The sequence below is a fragment of the Cnephaeus nilssonii genome, assembly GCF_951640355.1.
Source record: "Cnephaeus nilssonii genome assembly, chromosome: 3".
NCBI lineage: Eukaryota > Metazoa > Chordata > Mammalia > Chiroptera > Vespertilionidae > Cnephaeus > Cnephaeus nilssonii.
The window spans coordinates 104,780,202-104,801,803 of NC_137074.1; the positions used below are offsets into that span (position 1 = coordinate 104,780,202).

The 21,602-nt window shown below is 40.0% G+C and overlaps 1 protein-coding gene across 7 annotated transcripts in view; it reads right to left on the reverse strand.

Annotated features, from left to right (window-relative positions):
• The window catches only part of HPS3 (HPS3 biogenesis of lysosomal organelles complex 2 subunit 1), a 62,500-nt gene that overhangs the window by 30,052 nt on the left and 10,846 nt on the right, over nt 1-21,602 (reverse strand). For 6 of the 7 annotated variants that reach the window (XR_013813142.1, XR_013813143.1, XR_013813144.1 and 3 more), the window contains exons 5-7: nt 20,687-20,879; nt 10,795-10,876; nt 7,149-7,303 (exon numbers count right to left, since the gene is read on the reverse strand). Coding sequence is in view for 4 of the 7 variants with exons in the window: in XM_079764029.1 (XP_079620155.1) it covers nt 7,149-7,303; nt 10,795-10,876; nt 20,687-20,879 (430 nt within the window). In the remaining 3 variants the exon portion in view is untranslated. The remainder of the gene's footprint in view (nt 1-7,148; nt 7,304-10,794; nt 10,877-20,686; nt 20,880-21,602) is intronic. The other variant, XM_079764028.1, reaches the window with a different exon arrangement.

The window sequence follows — 21,602 nt, forward strand, 5'->3', positions numbered from 1 at the left end:
TCATAATTAAAATGCCAAGAGCAAAAGACAAAGAGAGAATATTAAATGCAGCAAGAGAAAAACAGTTAGTTACCTACAAGGGAGCACCCACACGAGTGTCAGCTGATTTCTCAACAGAAACCATGCAGGCCAGACGGGAGTGGCAAGAAATATTCAAAGTGATGAATAGCAAGAACCTACAACCAAGATTTCTCTACCCAGCAAAGCTATCATTCAGAATTGAAGGGCAGATAAAGAGCTTCACAGATAAGAAAAAGCTAAAGGAGTTCATCACCACCAAACCAGTATTATATAAAAGACTGAAAGGTATTCTTTAAGAAGAGGAAGAATAAGAAAAAGGTAAAGATAAAAATTATGAACAACAAATACATATCTATCAACAAGTGAATCTAAAAATCAAGTGGATAAAAAAATCTGATGAACAGAATAAACTGGTGAATATAATAGAATTAGGGGCATAGAAAGGGAGTGGACTAAAAATTCTTGGGGGGAAAGAGGAGTGGGGGGTATGGGAAGAGACTGGACAAAAATCGTACACCTATGGGTGTGGACAGTGGGGGGTGGTAAGGGCAGAGGGTGGTGTGGGAACCGGGTGGAAGGGAGCTATGGGGGAAAAAGAGGAACAATTGTAATAATCTGAACAATAAAGATTTATTAAATTAAAAAATAAATAAATAAATAATACTTTGAACATCTCTATTCCAAAAAACTGGACAACGTAGATGAAATGGACGTATTCTTAGAAAAATACAAGCTCCCAAAACTCAATCAGGAAGAATAAAAAAACCTGAATAAGCCAATAACTACCGAAGAAATTGAAGCAGTAATAAAACATTTTCCAGCAAACAAAAGCCCTGGTCTAGACAGCTTTGCAGGGGAGTTCTACCAAGCATTCAAAGAAGAACTAAAACCTATCCTCCTCAGACTATTCCAAAAAATTCAAGAGGAATGCACACTTCCAAGCTCTTTCTATGAAGCCAGGATTACCCTAATTCCAAAACCAGATAAAGACACCACAAAGAAAGAGAACTACAGGCCAATATCCTTGAACATATATGCTAAATTCTTCAAAACATTCTAGCAAATCGGATCGAGCATTACAGTAGAAAGATCATACACCATGACCAAGTGGGATTTATTCCGGGGATGCAGGATGGTACGTTATCTACAAATCAATAAATGTGATACATCACATAAACAAATTGAGAGACAAAAATCACATAATTATATCAATCAATGCAGAAAAAGCATTTGACAAAATCCAACACCTTTTCTTGATAAAAACTCTCAGCAAAGTGGGAATAGAGGGATCATACCTCAACGTAATAAAAGCCTTATATGACAAACCTACAGCCAACATCATACTCAATGGGCAAAAACTAAGTCTATTTCTCTAAGAACAGGAACAAGACACAGATGCCCACTTTCACCACTCCTGTTTAATATAGTACTGGAAGTGCTAACAATAGCGACCAGACAAGAAGAAAAAATAAAAGGCATCCAAATTGGAAAAGAGGAAGTAAATATATCCTTATTTGCAGATGACATGATACTGTACACAGAATATGCCAAAGACTCCATCAAAAACTACTAGACTTAATAAATGAATTCGGCAATGTAGCAGGACACAAAATTAACACTCAGAAATCTATGACCTTTTTATACACCAACTAGAGGCCCGGTGCACGAAATTCGTGCACTGAGTGGGAGGGTGTCCCTCAGCCCAGCCTGTACCCTCGCCAATCTGGGACCCCTCGAGGGATGTCCGACTGCCCATTTAGGCCTGATCCCACTGGTTATCCCTCTCACAATCCAGGACTGCTGGCTCCCAACTGCTTGCCTGCCTGCCTTCCTGATTGCCCCTAACCGCTTCTGCCTGCCAGCCTGATCACCCCCTAACCACTCCACTGCCAGCCTGATTGATGCCTAATTGCTCCCCTGCCAGCCTGTTTGCCCCCAACTTCCCTCCTCTGCCGGCCCGGTCACCCCTAACTGCCCTCCCCTGCAGGGCTGATCGCCTCCAACTTCCCTCCCTTGCAGGCCGGATGCTTCCCAACTGCCCTCCCCTGCTGGCCATCTTGTGTCCACATGGGGGCAGGATCTTTGACCACATGGGGGCAGCTATATTGTGTGTTGCAGTGATGACCAATCTGTATATTACTCTTTTATTAGATAGGATAGAGGCCTGGTGCAGGAGTGGGGGCCAGCTGGTTTGCCCTGAAGGGTGTCCCAGATAAGGGTGGGGGTTCCCTTGGGGCATGGGGCAGCCTGAGCAAGGGGCCTGTGGTGGTTTGCAGGCCAGCCACGCCCCCTGGCAACCCAAGCGGAGGCCAGGTATCTGGAATTTATTTACCTTCTACAATTGAAACTTGGTAGCCTGGAGCGGAGCCAAGCCTCCTGCATGCTCCACCGGCAGCCATTTCTGTTTGAGTTAATTCACCTTCTATAATTAAAACTTTGTAGCCTTAAGCACAGGCCTGAGCCCGGCCAGGGTGTGCGGAAAGCTTTGCTTTCTCCGTTACCGCGGGCAACCCTGGCCTGGTCTCTCCAGCTCCATGGTTGCCGCCATTCTGTTTGAATTTGTTTACCTTCTATAATTGAAACTTTGTAGCTTGAGTGGAGGCTTAGGCCTGTCAAGGGCAGGCAGAAAGCTTGTTTCCCTCTGTTGCCTGGGAAACCTTGCTCTTGATGGCTGTAGCCATCTTGGTTCGGTTTATTTGCATACTCGCCCTGATTGGCTGGTGGGTGTGGCTTGGGCTGGTGGGTGTGGCTTGGTGTAGCGGAAGTATGGTCAATTTGCATATTGTCTATTCTTAGGTAGGATAATGAACTCACAGAAAGAGAAAGTAAAAAAACAATCCCATTCACCATTGAACAAAAAAAAAATTAAGATACCTAGGAATAAACTTAACTAAGGAGGTAAAAGACCTGTACTCAGAAAACTACAGGACATTGAAAAAAGAGGTAGAGGAAGACATAAACAGATGGGAGAACATACCATGCTCATGGGTTGGTAGAATTAGCTTCATTAAAATGTCCATACTATCCAAAGCAATCTACATATTCAATGCACTCCCCATTAAAATACCAAGGGTATACTTCAAAGACCTAGAACAAACTCTCCAAAAATTCATCTGGAATAAAAAAAAAAAAAAGACCCCGAATAGCTACAGCAATCCTGAGAAAGAAGAACAAAGTTGGAGGGATCACAATACCAGCTATCAAGCTACATTTCCAAGCCTCTGTTCTTAAAAGTGCCTTGTACTGGCAAAAGAACAGACATATAGACCAATGGAACAGAACAGAGAACCCAGAAATCGACCCAAGCCATTATGCTCAATTATTATTTGACAAAGGAGGCAAGAGCATACAATGGTGTCACAACAGTCTCTTCAATAAATGGTGTTGGGAAATTTGGTCAGATACATGTAAAAAAAAATGAAACTAGATCACCAACTTACACCATACACAAAAACAAACTCAAAATGGGTAAAGGACTTAAATGTAAGACGGGAAACCATAAAAATCTTGGAAGACTCCATAGGCAGACAAATATCAGACATATTTCATAGTAATACCTTTACCGATACAGCTCCTAGGGCAATGGAGACTAAGGAAAAAATAAACAAATGGGACTACATCAAACTAAAAAGCTTCTTCACAGCAAAAGAAACCATCAACAAAACAACAAGAAAGCCCACTGCATGGGAGAACATATTTGCCAATGTTATCACTGATAAGGGTTTAATCTCCAACATTTACAGGGAATGCATACAACTTAACAAAAGATAAACAATCCAATCAAAAAATGGGCAAAGGACCTAAATAGACACTTCTCAAAAGAGGACATACAGAAGGACAAGACATATGAAAACATGCTCAAAGTCACTAATCTTCAGAGAGATGCAAATCAAAACAACAAGATACCATCTCACACCTGTCAGAATGGCTATCATCAACAAATCAACAAATGACAAATCCTGGCAAAGATGTGGAGAAAAATAATCCTTGTGCACTGCTGGTAGGAATGCAGACTGGTGCAGCCACTGTGAAAAACAGTATGAAGATTCCTCAAAAAATTAAAAATGGAACTCCTATTTGACCTTATTCCCACTTCTAAGAATATATCCCAAGAAACCAGAAATACCAATCAGAAAGGATATATACACCCCTATGTTCATTGCAGCACAACTTATAATAGTTAAGATTTGGAAACAGCTTGAGTTCACATTAGCAGATGAGTGGATTAGAAAACTGTGGTACATCTACACAATGGAATACTATCCTCTCTAATAAAATGGTAATATGCAAATTAACCATCACTCCACTACATAAGCCACACCCACCAGCCAATCAGGGTGAGTATGCAAATTAACCTCAATCCAAGATGGCTACAGCCACAGTGAGCATGGTTTCCCAGGTAACAGAGCAAGCCAAGCTTTCCATAGCCATTGCAGGCCTAAGCCTCCACTCAAGCTACAAAGTTTCAATTATAGAAGGTAAACAAATTCAAACAAATGGCGGCAGAATGGAGCTTGAGAGAGCAGGCCAGGGTTGCCGGCGGCAACAGGGGAAGCAAAGCTTTCCGCACACCCTGGCCGGGCTCACCCGCTTAAGGCTACAAAGTTTCAATTGTAGAAAGTGAATTAACTGCCACAGAGATGGCTGCTGCCCCGGAGGGAGCAGCAGGCTTGGCTCCGCTCCAGGCTACAAAGTTTCAATTGTAGAAGGAAAATAAATTCCAGATACCAGGGCCTCCGTTTGGGTTGCCAGGGGGCGTGGCCGGCCTGCAAACCACCACAGGCCCCTCGCTCAGGCCGCCCCACGCCCCAAGGGAACCCCACCCTGATCCGGGACACCCTTCAGGGCAAACCAGCTGGCCCCCACTCCTGCACCAGGCCTCTATCCTATCTAATAAAAGAGTAATATACAGATTGGTCATCACTGCAACACACAATATAGCTGCCCCCATGTGGTCAAAGATCCTGCCCCCATGTGGACACAAGATGGCCACCACAAGATGGCCAGCAGGAGAGGGCAGTTGGGAGGCACCCGGCCTGCAAGGGAGGGTAGTTGAGAGGGACCAGGCTTGCAAGGGAGGGCAGTTGGAGGTGATCAACCCTGCAGGAGAGGGCAGTTAGGGGTGACCAGGCTGGCAGAGGAGAGAAGTTGGGGGCAAACAGGGTGGCAGGGGAGCAGTTAAGCATCAACCAGGCTGGCAGCGGAGTGGTTAGGGGGTGATCAGGCTGGCAGGCAGAAGCTTTTAGGGGCAATCAGGAAGGCAGGCAGGCAAGCAGTTGGGAGCCAGCAGTCCTGGATTGTGAGAGGGATGTCCGACTGCCCGTTTAGGCCCGAAACGGGCAGTCAGACATCCCTCCAGGAGTCCCAGATTGGAAAGGGTACAGCCCAGCGTGCACCGGGCTTCTAGTGCCACTATAAAAAAGAAGGAACTTTTACCATTAGCAACAGCATGGATGGAACTGGAGAGCATTATGCTAAGTGAAATAAGCCAGTTGTAGAAAGATAAATATCACATGATCTCACTCATATGTGGGATATAATGATCAACAGAAACTGATGAACAAAAACAGATCCAGAGACAAATGGCAGGGGAGGGGGGATGGTTAGAGATAAACCAAAGGACTTGTATGCATACATATTAGCATAACCAATGGACACAGACACTGGGGCGGTGGGGGCTTGCCCTCAGGGGTGGGAGTGATGGCAGGGGGCGTCAATCGGGGAGAAAGGAGACATATATTAAACTTTAAACAATAAAAAAAGAAAAATTAATAATATATATAATACTTTACAAATGTCAAATGTGCAAGGTTACAAGTTTTTTTTCTCTCGCTAGAAGCTTTTACACTCAGTCAGACCACTCTGCACTCTCTAAATGATCACTTAACCAAGTCAACCTGTTTATTCCTTTTGGTGGAACAAGTACAGGCACAAGCAATTAAAAAAAAAAAAACTTATATTAAAAATAAAAACTAATGTTAGATTTGAAACACATTATGTTTCTTATCTCTCCAAAAATTTCTTACCTGATTAAGTTTTCTGTATAGAAATGTTCAAATCAGACTGCATTTCCTACCACTAAGTTCACAGTATAGAAAACATCAAATAGAAGTGTAACTATTCTGTTCTAAACAGTATGAAAACAGAACACGGAAGCGTCAACCAGAGATTGGTGCTATCAAATTGCAATTCTATTTTAAGATAGATCAGCATATATCTATATATTATGAATGTGATTTAAGGTAAGAAATACATTGCTAATTTTTTTTAATTGAAATACCAGAAAATAATCCTATATAATAAAAGGCTAATATGCAAATCGAACAAACGGCAGAATAACTGGTTGCTGTGACGTGCACTGACCACCAGGGAGCGGGCCTAAGCTGGCAGATGGACATCTCCCGAGGGGTCCCAGACTGTGAGAGAGCACAGGCTGGGCTGAGGGACCCCCCTGCCCAAGTACACAAATTTTCATGCACTGGGCCTCTAGTCTTTGGATTAAAATGCAGCCACTGAAAGGTCAAAAAAGAAAAATACGTATTAAGAAACATCATTTGGGCTAGCATTAGAGGCCTTGTCTTTCTCTTTAACTACACAGAAAAACATGTCCTTTAACATTTTATCTAAAAACCAGACATTTATTGAAACTATTTTATAGTTCATTTTCTTCTAAAAGTTCTGAGGTCAATTATAAAGGGTATTATGGAGATCACTAAAACCTTATTTTCTCTCTCTAGAAAAAGAACACCATAGAAAAGTCATCTGGTCATTCAAAGTTTTGATTTAAAAAAAAATAGAGTAGCCCTAGCAGATGTGGCTCAGTGGATAGAGCGTTAGCATGCAGACTGAAGGGTCCTGGGTTCGATTCTGATTAAGGGCACATATCTGGGTTGTGGGCTTGATTCCCAATAGGGGGTGTGCAGAAGGCAGCCAATCAATGATTCTCTCTCATCATTGATGTTTCCATCTCTCTCTCCCTCTCCCTTCCTCTCTGAAATCAATAAAAATACGTTTTAAAAAATTAAAAAATAAAATTAAAAAATATAGAGTAAAACACAGACAAAATACACCCATAACAATTCAGTGCAGAAACTTTGGCAGGATTCTCTGGGAAGAGGGATGCTCACAGAAGCCTCCTCGGTGCCTCTCTTCTCTCTGGAATGGCCTCAGGGTCCGCCTTGGTCAGAAGTATGATGTGGTTTTTAAAGTGACAGATGGCTTTCAAGCCTATGAAAAGCTGTATTCTTAAAGCACAGATATCCATACTGACAGGGGGGCAAGCCTAGTAAAGGAAAAATCACAAATTTAACCAAGGAAAAAATATACATGAACTTTAATCTTCAAAAATCCGTCTGTTTATTTGATAAGTCTCTCCTAACCTACCCCGCTAAAAAAAACTCCTCAAATTCCTATTCTTATCAGAGCAAGAAGGTTATCCTATCAAACTTACATAACCAACTATCTATTTTATATGTGCCTGTCAAAGAGCTACTCTTTCTGAATGAATTCAGAAAGTGGGTGTGCCTGAGGCCCTCACAGCAGTGGGGACTCCCCATGACTCTGGGAGTGCAGCCACTCAGGGAAATCCCACTAACAGCGTGCTGGCTTGGGGGTATGGCCAAACGGAGCTCCAAGGCAAAATAAGATACTACAAAAAGGCATTCCACTGCACAGAGAGTACATAAAATAGTTTCTGCCGAAACCGGTTTGGCTCAGTGGATAGAGCGTCGGCCTGCGGACTGAAGGGTCCCGGGTTCGATTCCGGTCAAGGGCATATACATTGGTTGCGGGCACATCCCTGGTGGGGGGTGTGCAGGAGGCAGCTGGTCAATGTTCCCCTCTCATCGATGTTTCTAGCTCTCTATCCCTCTCCCTTCCTCTCTGTAAAAAATCAATAAAATATATTTTTAAAAAAATAGTTTCTTAGTAGATGGGTGTGTAGGATGAAAATGCTTGTATGTTCAGATGGCCCCTGACTCTTAGGTCCTTAAGTGTGAACACTGCCTAGAATGCCTGACAGGCTGGGTGTGTCAGGTAAACTGGAGGAAATCTGGATCGGGAGCCAGGCTCCTGTCCCTGTAAGGGAACATTAATTCAATTAGAATGGATAAGAAAGGTAACAGAAGAACTCTTTCAGGGAGCTCACAAGACTTTCATGTTATAGCAAGGTTATCCATGTTAAGGCTGCCAGGCCCATGCCTCCTCCTGCATTCACACTGTTTGATTTCGAGGTTATCTTCCTTGTCCATTTGTACAGCATGCTTGGGGAAACACCTCCATCTATGTTTTCATCCCCAAGAATAGTAAGGTGGCCCTGGCTAGTGCTGAAGAGCTGGAATCTGAGAGGAATGGGGAAAAAAGATATGTGCCCCTTGGGCCAAACTCTGAGGCTGTGAAATCTTTCTCACACCCCTCAGCTCCCAAAGCCTGAGTCAGCAAGTGGGCTAAATGCACGCTCACTCAGGTGGCATCTGGGATTTCAGAATGGGGGGGGATGCAAGGCAGGGGGAGCCATGAGGTGTGATCACCATCCCGCCCTGTGTACGCTCCAGAGGACGGGTCTCAAGTGCAGCAGCCCCAACCAGCTACCCGTCTCTTCTTTTCTCACTTCCTCTCTTTTGGGTTCCTTCCCTCTGGTTTTATGAGACCGAGAAGACCTGAAAGTATGATTTATTTTCTTTATTTTCCCTTCTTTTTCTTAAGAGTTTTATTGACATATCATTCACATACTACAAAATTCACCCATTTAAAGCATACAACTGAATGGTTTTTAGTATAATAGTGTTTAGCAAACAGATATGTGCAACCAACACCAGTCAATTTTAGAACACTTTTATCATCTCAAAAAAAAACAACTATGTACCCTTTTGCTATTGTCCCCCTCTCTCTCATCCATCCCAATCCTAAGCAACAACTAATCTACTCTTTTTCTCTATTGGTTTGCCTATTCTGGACTTATATATAAATGAAATCATATAAATATGTGTGTGGTCTTTGGTGACTGGCTTCTTTCAAATTCATCCCTGTTATAGTGCTAAAAGGGTCATCTATGTTATAGCAAGGTTCATCCATATTATGGCGCTTCCATGTGTCAGTTTCCATGTGTTCATCCATGTGTCAGTGCTTCATTTCATTTTATGGCCAAATAATATTCCGTTATATGGATATATCACATTTTGTTCATCCATTCATCAGCTGATGAACATTTGGATTGCTTCCACCTTTTAGTTATTATGAATAATGTTGCTATACACATTTGTGTATAGTGTGTGGACATTTTGTGTAGATGTATTTTTTTCATTTCTCTTGGGCATATACCGAGAAGTTGAATCACTGGGTCACAGGGTAACTCAATGTTTAACTGTTTGAGGAAATATCAGACTTATTTCAAGGTGGCCACACCATGTTATATTCCCTCAAGCAATGTATGAGTGTTCCAATTTCTTAGCATCCTCACCAACATTTGTTATTATCTGACATTTTTATTATAGCTTTGATCCTACCTCAATCTATTATATATCCCTCACTCTACCATCACTACCTATGTAAGCCTATGTCTTTCTGAGTTTTTTTCTTTTTCCTTAAAGGCATGGTGTGAGGAGAAGAAAGGGGCAAAGAATCTGTCAGCTTTCAATTTTTACTAGGAAAATAACCTTTATTTTAAAAATAAACTATTTAAAAGGGCACATGTGTAGCTTAACCACAAACAGAAAGACAAGGAAAAGATGCGATTCCGGCTTCCCAAGAGCTGAAGGTAGGCAGCAAGCCTGGTCAGCAACAAAAAAGCTACAGGTTGGGCCACAACAAAAAAAGAGTTACTAAGAACTCAGATCACATAAAACTCGAGATCACCTATCCCAACCTGGGCAACAGTGATAACAGGAGAGTGCCTCAGACACTTTAGCACTTTACAGTGCTGGCTTATTAACATAACAATCGTTTCTGAGCACTTAGTTTTCCAGGAAAAGGTGTTCCAGATGCCTTTTATAATAGACATAAACTAACCTGTGAAATACAGGCCATCAGGATTTTGTGGTTTCCTGCAGCCTATATGTTCACAACAAACATTCATTCAAGGAGCTTATACGTCAGAGGTAATACACCATACGATGAATATCATAAAAATGATCCGTATATTTTTGAGAACAGAAATTCAACATCAGAAAACATAGAATTTCATCATAGATGACCTATGTTTATTTTGTAGTCAAGAGCTTTGCACAGAATAAGCATACTAAAAATGAGGTTATTGATCTAACATATCCATTAACTCCTAGATTTAGTCTATAGAAATACAAAAGATTGTTGAAGGCTTGTAAAATAACAAAAGAATTATAGGCATATCTGATAACAATATAAAGAAATTATTTTAATGCACTTTATTCAATTTTGTATTCTTGAATATACTAATTTCTAAGCTGAAGTATTAATAGCTACCTATAATTGCCACCAATATTTCTGTTAAAAAATAAAATTGTAGTATACTATAGTTGTGAAGTACTCTCTCTGAAGTTACACTACATTCTTCACCAAACTTTCAAAACTATGTACTAGACTAAATTCTGAGTGAAATGTTTTCAAAATAATCTTAAATATTATTATCTAAACCATGAATCAAAAATTGATTACTATTTTACATTCAAAGGTTCTAATTCAATAAACAAGATCTTAAGACCTACTGTTCACCTCGCGTACAACCAAGAGTGCATTTACAAGTGTGCATTTATTCCTTTTTGATCTAAGATTGCACTGTCACAATAATGTAGTTCTAACCTTCAGGGTGGAGTCCACATACGGGTCCTCCTCACGAGCTGCCGCCGCACTGCACCGCACTGTGAAACACTGCAGGTTGTTACTGAGGAAGAGGAAAAAGGCCACTGAGCAAAGTGGAGGCAAAAATGTGTCCATAGCTGGGAGAATTTTGCAGGTGAACAGAACTATGGCCAAGGTGGAAGAAGATGCAAGTATCTGTCAAATGCTGATGAGGTAGACTGTTTATCAAGGAGAGTCCTCAAATCCCTATAGAGTATTTTTTAAAACATAACTGGTCCTCTCCTTACTCCTATTGAATCATAATTTCTAGGGGCTGAATCCAGACATGTGTGTCTCCACAGAATTCTACATTTGGCTCTGTTGTACACCCCTAGTTAAGAACCAGGATCTAGGTCAAATAGTCTCATTTTGCAGACAAATGATGTCACCAGGATCAATCCAAGGTACAGAGAATTCAGTATCAAAGCCAAGATTAGAACCCAAATTCTTGACTATTATCTCTATCCCACTCATCTCAGGATGAAATTGAGCTTGGATTATGCTGGACAACACACTTAGATGATGCAAACACAAATCCAGTGGTAGAACAGAAAATCAGAGGCTGTCTGATGGAATCTTCAAGTATTATCAATCCAGCAGCTTGTTTTAAAGATTAGAGCATGGGAAGTTCATGACTGGTCCAAGGCCTCCCTGGAGAATAGAGCGAAATTAGATCCCAGGTCTCCTCACTCCTCACACTCCTCTATCTCTTTCCACAACCCCAGGCTGCTTCTGTGGAAACAACCTAGGGACCCTACAGTAAGTGCACAATAGATGCCTGGTGACTGGTGGATAAGTCAGCACTGCAATATTGACATTAAAAACAGTTAACTTAGAAAGTGCTACAAAACCTATCTTGTAGTGAATTCACAGGAATGATTTTTTAAAAACAAACTAAAAAGTGGGAGAAGTGAAAATGAACTCTGATCTGGCCAGCGTGGCTCAGTGGTTGAGTGTCGACCTATTAAATAGGAATTCAATTCCTAGTGAGGGTACATGCCCGGGTTTGCGGGCTCGATGCCCAGTGTGGGGCATGCAGGAGACAGCTGATCAATGATTCTCTCTTATCATTAATATTTCTATCTCTCTCTCCCTATCCCTTCCTCTGAAATCAATAAAAATATATTTTAAAAAAAGAAAATGAACTCTGTTAAAATAAAAAGGTGAAAGACTAAAGCAAATCTAACAATAATCTGCACAATGTAGGGAAGGGGCATCAGTCAAGGCCCTCTCCATCTGTGTGTTGGGGCTTCCACTTCAGCCTCAGCCCACGGCCATTTCTATCAATTTCCTTAAAGTTCTAGGACATGACCTCTAAAGTCATGACAACAGCACCACCACTTAGAAATTTGGAGTAGAGAGCATTCTCAGGAATTAAAATGATTGGAAGGTACTTTGAGACAGTGAGGAACAAAACAGCACCCACAGTGGGGCCAGAATGACCAAAGGTCTAATGAAAGTAATGGATTACTGTTAGGGTCTATCTAGAACAGTGGTTCTCAACCTTTCTAATGCCTCGACCCTTTAATACAGTTCCTCATGTTGTGGTGACCCACAACCATAAAATTATTTTCGTTGCTACCTCATAACTGTAATTTTGCTACTGTTATGAATCGTAATGTAAATATCTGTGTTTTCCGATGGGCTTAGGCGATCCTGCTGGCGGTTCTCAACCTGTCGTGACCCACAGGTTGAGAACCGCTGGTCTAGAGGTAAAAAGATTGGCTCCTCTGACTCCCCTCCACTTCAGCTGCTGGCTACTGTTGGAGCACAAAGGAGCACCATAAAAAATTAAAGTGAACTGAAATGTGCTGCCTGGAAAGATGTCCAGGACATGCTGCTAATCATGCTGAACAGTGGATATATGATCCACTTCTGTGAAAAACAAATCATAGTACTGGTATTTTTTTTTTTAAGCCAAAGCAACATGTTGATGTGGTTGACTCTGAGAAGTAGGACTCATTTATGCATTGCTGTAAGGTGACATTTTACATGATTTTATATACTTAGATTAAAATCTTCTCTTCTATTGCTTTTCTTTAAGGGTATATAAACATACTGGTCTGTAAAAACACATGACTTACACTTAAAAGTGGGTAGGGGATTTAGAGGGTCCACTCAGTAAATTCCCTGTTCTGTAACATCTGTTCAATGAGATGGAGGAAAGATGGACACTCTTTGCATCAATATTTTGGAAAACAAATTGATATTTTATTCCTTCTTTCACCCTCTATTTTTTCCCTTGGTTTCTTTATATATATATATATATATATATATATATATATATATATATATATATATATATATATATATTATTGATTTTTTACAGAGAGGAAAAGAGAGGGATAGAGAGTTAGAAACATCGATGACAGAGAAACATTGATCAGCTGCCTCCTGCACACCCCCTACTGGGGATGTGCCCGCAACCAAGGTACATGCCCTTGACCGGAATCGAACCCGGGACCCTTGAGTCCACAGGCCGACGCTCTATCCACTGAGCCAAACTGGTTTTGGCTTTCCTTGGTTTCTGAGCTGCTGTAGTTTCCTAGGTTTCTCCACATCCTTGAAGATTCTTCTCTTCCTCTTCTTGCTTCATAAACATGACCTTCACCAGACTTTTATTTTTTTTGTTTTTTTATTTTATTTCATTTTTTTTTATTAAGGTATTATGTGTACATATCTTACCATTGCCCCATCCCCACCCCACTCCCATACATGCCCTCACACCCCAGTGTTTTGCGTACGTTATGCTTACATGCATGCATCCAAGTCCTTTGGTTGATCTCTTATCTCCCCCTCCTCTCCCTAACCTTCCCGCTGTAATTTGACAGTGTGTTTGATGCTTTACTGCCTCTGTATCTATCTTTTTGTTCATCAGTTTATAATGTTCTTTATTATCCACAAATGAGTGAGATCATGTGGTATTTTTCATTCATTGACTGGCTTATTTCACTTAGCATAATGCTCTCCAGTTCCATCCAGGTTGCTACAAATGGTAAGAATTCCTTCTTTTTTTATGGCAGCATAGTACTTCATTGTGTAGATGTACCACAGTTTTTGATCCACTCACCTGCTGACGGGCACCTAGGCTGTTTCCAAATCTTAGCTATTTTAAATTGTGCTGCTATGAACATAAGGGTGCATATATCCTTTCTTATTGGTGTTTCTAGTTTCTTAGGATATATATCTAGGAGTGGGATTACTGGGTCAAATGGGAGTTCCATTTTTAGTTTTTTGAGGAAACTCCATACTGTTCTCCACATTGGCGGCACCAGTCTGCATTCCTGCCAGCAGTGCACAAGGGTTCCTTTTTCTCCGCATCATCGCCAACACTTGTCATTTGTTGATTTGTTGATGATAGCCATTCTGACAGGTGTGAGATGGTACCCCATTGTCATTTTGATTGGTATCTCTCGGATAATTAGTGACTTTGAGCATGTTTTCATGTGTCTCTTGGGCTTCCTTCTGTCTTCTTTCAAAAAGATTCTATTTAGGTCCGTTGCCGATTTTTTTATTGGATCATTTATCTTCCTTTTATTAAGTTGTATAAGTTGCCTGTAGATGTTGGAGATTAAACCTTTATCAGTGATAACATTTGCAAATATGTTCTCCCATACAGTGGGCTTTCTTGTTGTTTTGTTGATGGTTTCTTTTGCTGTGAAAAAACTTTTTATTTTGATGTAGTCCCATTTGTTTATTTTCTCTTTAGCTTCCATTGCCCTAGGAGCAGTATCAGTGAAGAAGTTCTTTCGGCATATGTCTGAGATTTTGCTGCCTGTGGATTCCTCTAGTATTTTTATGGGTTCCCGTCTTATGTTTAAGTCCTGTATCCATTTTGAGTTTATTTTTCTGTATGGTATAAGTTGGTGGTCTAATTTCATTTTTTTGCATGTATCTGTCCAATTTTCCCAACACCATTTGTTGAAGAGACTGTCTTGACTCCATTGTATGTTCATGCCTTCTTTGTCAAATATTAATTGAGCATAGTGGTTTGGGTCGATATCTGGGTTCTACATTCTATTCCATTGATCTATATGTCTGTTCTTGTGCCAGTACCAGGCTGTTTTGAGAACAGTGGCTTTGTAATACAGCTTGAAATCTGGTATTGAGATCCCACCTACTTTATTCTTCTTTCTCAGGATTACTGTGGCTATTCGGAGTTTTATTTTTTTATTCCAGATGAATTTTTGGAGAGTTCTTTCTAGGTCTGTGAAATATGCTGTGGGTATTTTCATGGGGAGTGCATTGAATCTATAGATTGCTTTGGGTAGTATGGACATTTTAATGATGTTGATTCTACCAATCAATGAACATGGTATGTTCTTCCATCTGTTTACCTCTTCCTCTTAATCTCTTTTTTCAGTGTCCTGTAGTTTTCTGCATAGAGTTCTTTTACCTCCTTGGTTAAGTTTACTCCTAGGTATCTTAATTTTTTTGGTGCGATGCTAAATGGGATTGCTTTTTTAGTCTCTCTTTCTGTAAGTTCACTATTGGTGTATAGAAATGCCATAGATTACTTGGCATTAATTTTGTATTCTGCTACATTGCCGAATTCATTTATTAAGTCAATTAGTTTTTTTATGGAGTCTTTCGGGTTTTTTATGTACAATATCATGTCATCTGCAAATAAGGTCAGCTTTACTTCTTCTTTTCCAATTTGGATGCCTTTTATTTCTTCTTCTTGTCTAATTGCAATGGCTAATACTTCCAGTACTATGTCAAACAGGAGTGGTGAGAGTGGGCATCCCTGTCTTGTTCCTGTTCTTAGGGGAAATGGTTTTAGTTTTTGCCCACTGAGTATGAGGTTAGCTGTGGGTTTATCATATATAGCTTTTATTATGTTGAGGTATGATCACTCTATTCACACCTTGTTGAAAGTTTTTATCAAGAAAGGGTGTTGGATTTTGTCAAATGCTTTTTATGCATCAACTGATATGACTATGTGATTTTTATCTCTCAATTTGTTTATGTGATGTATCACGTTTATTGATTTGTGGATATTGTACCATCCTTGCATTCCTGGGATAAATCCTACTTGGTCATGGTGTATGATCTTTCTGATGTATTGCTGGATCCAATTTGCTAGAATTTTGTTGAGGATTTTGGCATCTATGTTCATGAGGGATATTGGCCTGTAATTCTCTTTCATTGTGTTGTCTTTATCTGATTTTGGTATTAGGGTGATGCTGGCTTCATAGAATGAGCTTGGAAGTGTTCCTTCCTCTTGAATTTTTTGGAATAGTCTGAGGAAGATAGGTTTTAGTTCTTCCTTGAATGTTTGGTAAAACTCCCCTGTGAAGCCGTCTGGCCCCGGGCTTTTGTTTGCCGGAAGCTTTTTGATGACTGCTTCAATTTCTTCCATAGTTATTGGCCTACTGAGATGTTTAGATTCTTCCTGATTGAGTTTTGGAAGGTTATATTTTTCTAGGAATATGTCCATTTCCTCCAGGTTGTCCACTTTGTTGGAATAGAGATGTTCATAGTATTTTTTAACAATCCTTTGTGTTTCTGTGGGGTCTGTTTTTATTTCACCTCTTCCATTTCTGATTTTGTTTATTTGGGTCCTCTCTCTTTGCTTCTTGGTGAGCCTGGCTAGAGGTTCATCAATTTTGTTTATCCTTCCAAAGAACCAGCTTTTGGTTTTGTTGATCTTTTGTATTGTTTCTTTGGTCTCTATGTGGTTTATCTCTGTTCTGATCTTTATTATTTCCTTCCTTCTGCTTACACTGGGCTTTTCTTGTTGCTCTCTTTCTAACTATGAGTTGTAGGATTAGGTAATTTCTTACCATTGTTTGTTGTTTTTTGCAGTAGGCTTGTAGAGCTATGAACTTCCCTCTCAAAACTGCTTACGCTGTGTCCCACAGATTTTGGATTGTTGTGTTTTCATTGTCATTTGTTGCCATGATGTTTTTTATTTCTTCCTTGATCTCTCTGGTAACCCAGTCATTGTTTAATAGCATGCTGTTTAGTTTCCATGTGTTTGATTTTTTTGGATTGTTTTTATTGTAGTTGATTTCCAGTTTTATGCCACTGTGATCTGAGAAGATGCGTGATATGATTTCTATCTTCTTGAATTTGAAGAGACTCTGTCTATGACCCAACATATGGTCTATCTTTGAAAATGACCCATGTGCACTTGAGAAGAATGTATATTCTGTGGCTTTGGGGTGAAATGTTCTGAAGATGTCAATTCCATCTGGTCTAGTGAGTCATTTAGGATTGATGTTTCTTTGCTGATTTTTTTTAGAGGATTTGTTCAATGGTGATAGTAGGGAATTAAAGTCCCCTACTATGATTGTATTGCTGTCAATCTCTCCCTTGTTATCCTCCAGTTTTTTTATTTGGGTGCTCCTGTATTGGGTGTGTATATGTTTACCAGAGTTATTTCTTCTTGTTGGATTGCTCCCTTTAGTATTATGAAGTGGTCTTCCTTATCTCTTGTTATGTCCTTCATTTTGAGATCTAATTTGTCAGATATAAGTATTGCTACCCCAGCTTTTTTTTTTTTTCATTTCCATTCACCTGAAAAACCTTTTTCCATCCCTTCACCCTCAGTCTGTTTGTGTCTTTTTTTCTGAGGTGGGTTTCTTGCAAACAGCAGATATATGTGTCTTGTTTTCTTATCCAATCCATTACCCTATGTCTTTTGATTGGGGCATTTAATCCATTTACATTTAAAGTTATTATTGATAGGTACTTATTTGTCGCCATTTTTATTCTTTACCCCTGTGTTCCTTCTTTGCTTCCTATTTCTTTTTTTTTTTTACAGCAGACCCTTTACCATTACTTGCATTGCTGGTTTGGTGGTAATAAATTCCCTTAGTCTTTGTTTTTGGTCTGTGAAGCTCCTGATTTCACCTTCAATTTTGATTGATAGCCTTGCTGGGTACAGTATTCTTGGATTCAGACCCTTCCTTTGCATGAATTTGTATATTTCATTCCATTCCCTTCTGGCCTGATGAGTTTCTGTTGAGAAATCAGTTGCTAGTCTGATGGGGGTTCCTTTGTATGTAACTTCCTGTCTCTCTCTGGCCGCTTTTAAGATTCTTACTTTGTCGTTGGTGTTTGCCAATTTAATTATAATGTGCCTTGGCATCCGTCTTTTGGGTTCATTTTGCTTGGGACTCTGTGAGCTTCTTGGATTTGTGTGGGTTTTCTCTTCCCTATATCAGGGAAGTTTTCTGTCATTATTTCTTCAAACAGGTTTTCTAATTCTTGCTCAGTTTCCTCTCCTTCTGGAACCCCTATTATGCAGATGTTGTTTTGTTTCGTGTTGTCCCAAAGTTCCCTTAGGCTCTCTTCCTGCTTTTTAATTTTTTTTCTAGAAGCTGTTCTACTTGGGTATTTTTTCCCACCTTGTCTTCTAGCTCACTGATGGGGTCCTCTGCTTCTTCTAGTCTACTCTTGATGCTTTCTATTGAGTTCTTTACAGCAGCGATGTCATGTTTCATTTCCTCTTGGTTCTTACTCATATTGTTGAATTTCTCTTCCATTCTTTTCAGCCACCTTATGACTATTTCTCTCAATTCTTTCTCTGACAGGTTGCTTGCCTCCATTTCATTTACTTCCTTTTCTGGTGATGCCTGCTTTTCTTTCATATGAGGGCTGTTTCTTTGTCTCCCCATGGTCTCTTTTCTCTGGATGTCTGGTTATGTAGTTCCCTCTCTCCTTATCCCAGGCAAAATCTGACCTTTCTGTGGTGGAGTGTAGAGCTCCTCTGAATCCGCGTGTTTGCACCAATTGGGGACCAGTGTTCTGGGGTTCGCAGCTGTTCGGCGGGAGCCGCAGTTGTAGATTTTCAGGCTTCCGATAACATCCACTTTCCCCTTCAAGATGGCACGGTCTCCACGTCCTAGCCAGTGGCTCTGGGAGGGAACCCAGCAGCAGTGGGGGCTGCCCGGTCATGGGAACCCTATCCAGCAGTCCCCCACCTTCTCCTGGAGTATAGCTGTCCCTTAAGTCGCCAAAAAACACTCCCCATGCGATCCTCAGCCGTTCTTTCTTTCTGCTCCGGGACAAGGCTCAAGACATGTCTGTCTATTCCACCACCATTTTTTTCGGTCCCCCCTTCACCAGACTTTTAGTTCGACTGCTTTTCTCTGCTACACACTCTTGGAGCTATGCTCACTACTTAAATAATCAGCTCTTTTTTTATCATAATAAAACATCGAAGTTTTTCTCTCTTCCCTAATCTTTAGTCCTATGTATCCAAAAGCATACTTAACATTTCCTCTTTATATTCCCTAAGCACCTCCAACTCAAATGTGTAAGACAAATTTCTCTTTTACCCCACACTACACCAGCCTCCATTCTTTCATAAAAGTAGGTTTAAAACTCATGGGGTTTTCAAGCCTCCTCCTTCCAGCTATCCCACCTGAAACCAAGTATTTTAATTCTCTTACCGAAACTTCTCCCATCCATTCTTCTTTATCTTCTCACTGCTACTGCCCTGCACAAATTCAGCCCTTCATTATCCTTACCTGAACCACTTCAATAGCTTATTTATCTATGTTCAATCCAACCTCCATAATGGCCACTATTAATTTTCCTAAAGCAATGCTCTGACCACATCACTTTCTTTGGTCAAAACCTTAAAAAATCCTTAATTTAATTTTCAAAGCCCTGAGTTACATCACTACACAACACTTTGGAAATTGAAAAGACTAGCTACCTCCACAATGTTCATTTAAGAAACACACAATAGCATTTCTCCTTATACCAGAGAGTGGGGGAAGAGGGGAGCACTCACACTAGGAGTGGGCATCAAATCCCCAGGTGGGTCTTGTGCTGTTTGAAATATATTCTAGCACCTGCTGGAGATTCTGATACCACCACTCAGTTGAAAAAAAAAATAGAAATAAAAAATTACTAACCTTTTTAAAAAAAATAATTTAATTAACAATATAATAAATTATTGGTTGCTCCTGCAAAACTGTATAACATACTCTTTGTTTATAGTCTTCCCTCCATAATGCCCTTCTCTTCCAATCTTGATCTGTTTTATTCTAACTAGCTCTCAGGCCACACTTCAAACATAAAAACTTTCCCATATGACTTAGCCTAAGTAATTTCTCTCCTCCCAGTGCCTACCACTTTTATGAAGTCTTAAGACATTTTTCACAAATCTCCCTAGTGTTTGTGCCCTGGTTATGTATCTCTGGCCCCCTCTATTTTGTTGCTTTAGAAAGCAGATGGTGTACCTTATTCATAGTTGCTCGACCAGAAGGCACAAATGTAAGTGCCTTGCACATAATCTAAGCTTAAAAAAACAGGAAATAAAACCAAAAGCATAACTTACAGTTGAGATAAAAGGAAATGAGGTCAAGACCCCACTTTAGATGCCAGCAAACCAGGATAAGGCAACTCAACAGACACCTGCCACCAATTAGCAACATGACCTTGACCAATCTCAACTTCTGGACTACTTCCCCATCTGCACCAATGAAAGGTACAATCAGATAGTGTTTCTGGCCCCTTCATAGTTCTAAATCATTATGGAATAATTCAACTCATACAGAAAAGATATAGTAGCACTGAAAAATAAAATTAGGACAAGAAATCTAGAGATACCCTGACTGGCCCCACTGACTTTTCATTAGAATTCCCTATAAAAATCTTCCTCATGAAGAACCTCCTTCTTTCTTACAAAGATCCCCATCCAGTCTCAGAAAATTAAAAAAGGCAAAACCAGAACACTTACACTAAAAAGGCAGGTATGGGCCATCAAAAGGCAGATATATACATTAATTTTCAGAGCTACATACTGGTTCACTCAATTCTCATTTAGATTTGGAAAGCACCTCAAGAATTTACAGAAATATAAGTGACTCAAAGGCCAGCAACTATAACATACCTCGTGATGACATGCAAAAATTGTGGCGTGAGTACTGCCTGTTGAGATTTCTCGGGATATTGGTAAACTGACATTAATTCAACCGATTTGACCACCAGGTAGAGATAGCCCACATGAGGCAATGAGAAAAAACAAAAGAGACTCAGCAACTCCTTTTCCTGAGACACATTTTTTCTCTCAGAAGTAAGAGAATCTGTATGAAAAAGAAAAAACAAACGAACAATAAAACCAGCAAATAAAGGGAAGCAATATTTTTACTTTTCTAGGCAAAAAAGTCTATTAGTAGATAAGCAAAGAGCTTTTTAGGGGAAGTTGCTCTTTATAGAAGAATGCCAGTAAGAAATTAAAAAGGAGTGATATAATTAGAGTATCACCATGTTGTAACTCCTAATAAATGAACAGAGCTAGGTAATAATCATTAATGGCTATTAATATTACAAAAAGAGTCAACCAGATTCTATGTACCTTTCAACAGAACTCAACACTACTTGTGTTACATAATAATAATTACTATTATTATTATGATCAAGACTAAGTCTAGACTAGCACTGTCAACAGAAATGTGTAATTTAAAGCTTCCCAGAAATCACATTTACAAAAGTAAAAGCAGGCAAAATACATTTAATGTCATATTAACCAATATAATCAAAACATTATCATTTCAACAAGCAATCAACAAAAATGTAATGAAGTATTTTATATTCTTTTTTTTTTTGTACTAAGTCTTCAAGATCTAGTGTAAATTTTATACTTACAGTATATTTCAATTTAGACTCATGACATTTCAAGTGCTCAATAGCAACATGTCACTAATGGCTACCATAATGAAAAGTGTAGCTTTAGACAGAACTACCAAGCCTAGCCAATTGTGGCTCAGTGGATGAGGATGAGCCCCTGAACCAGGAGATCATGGTTT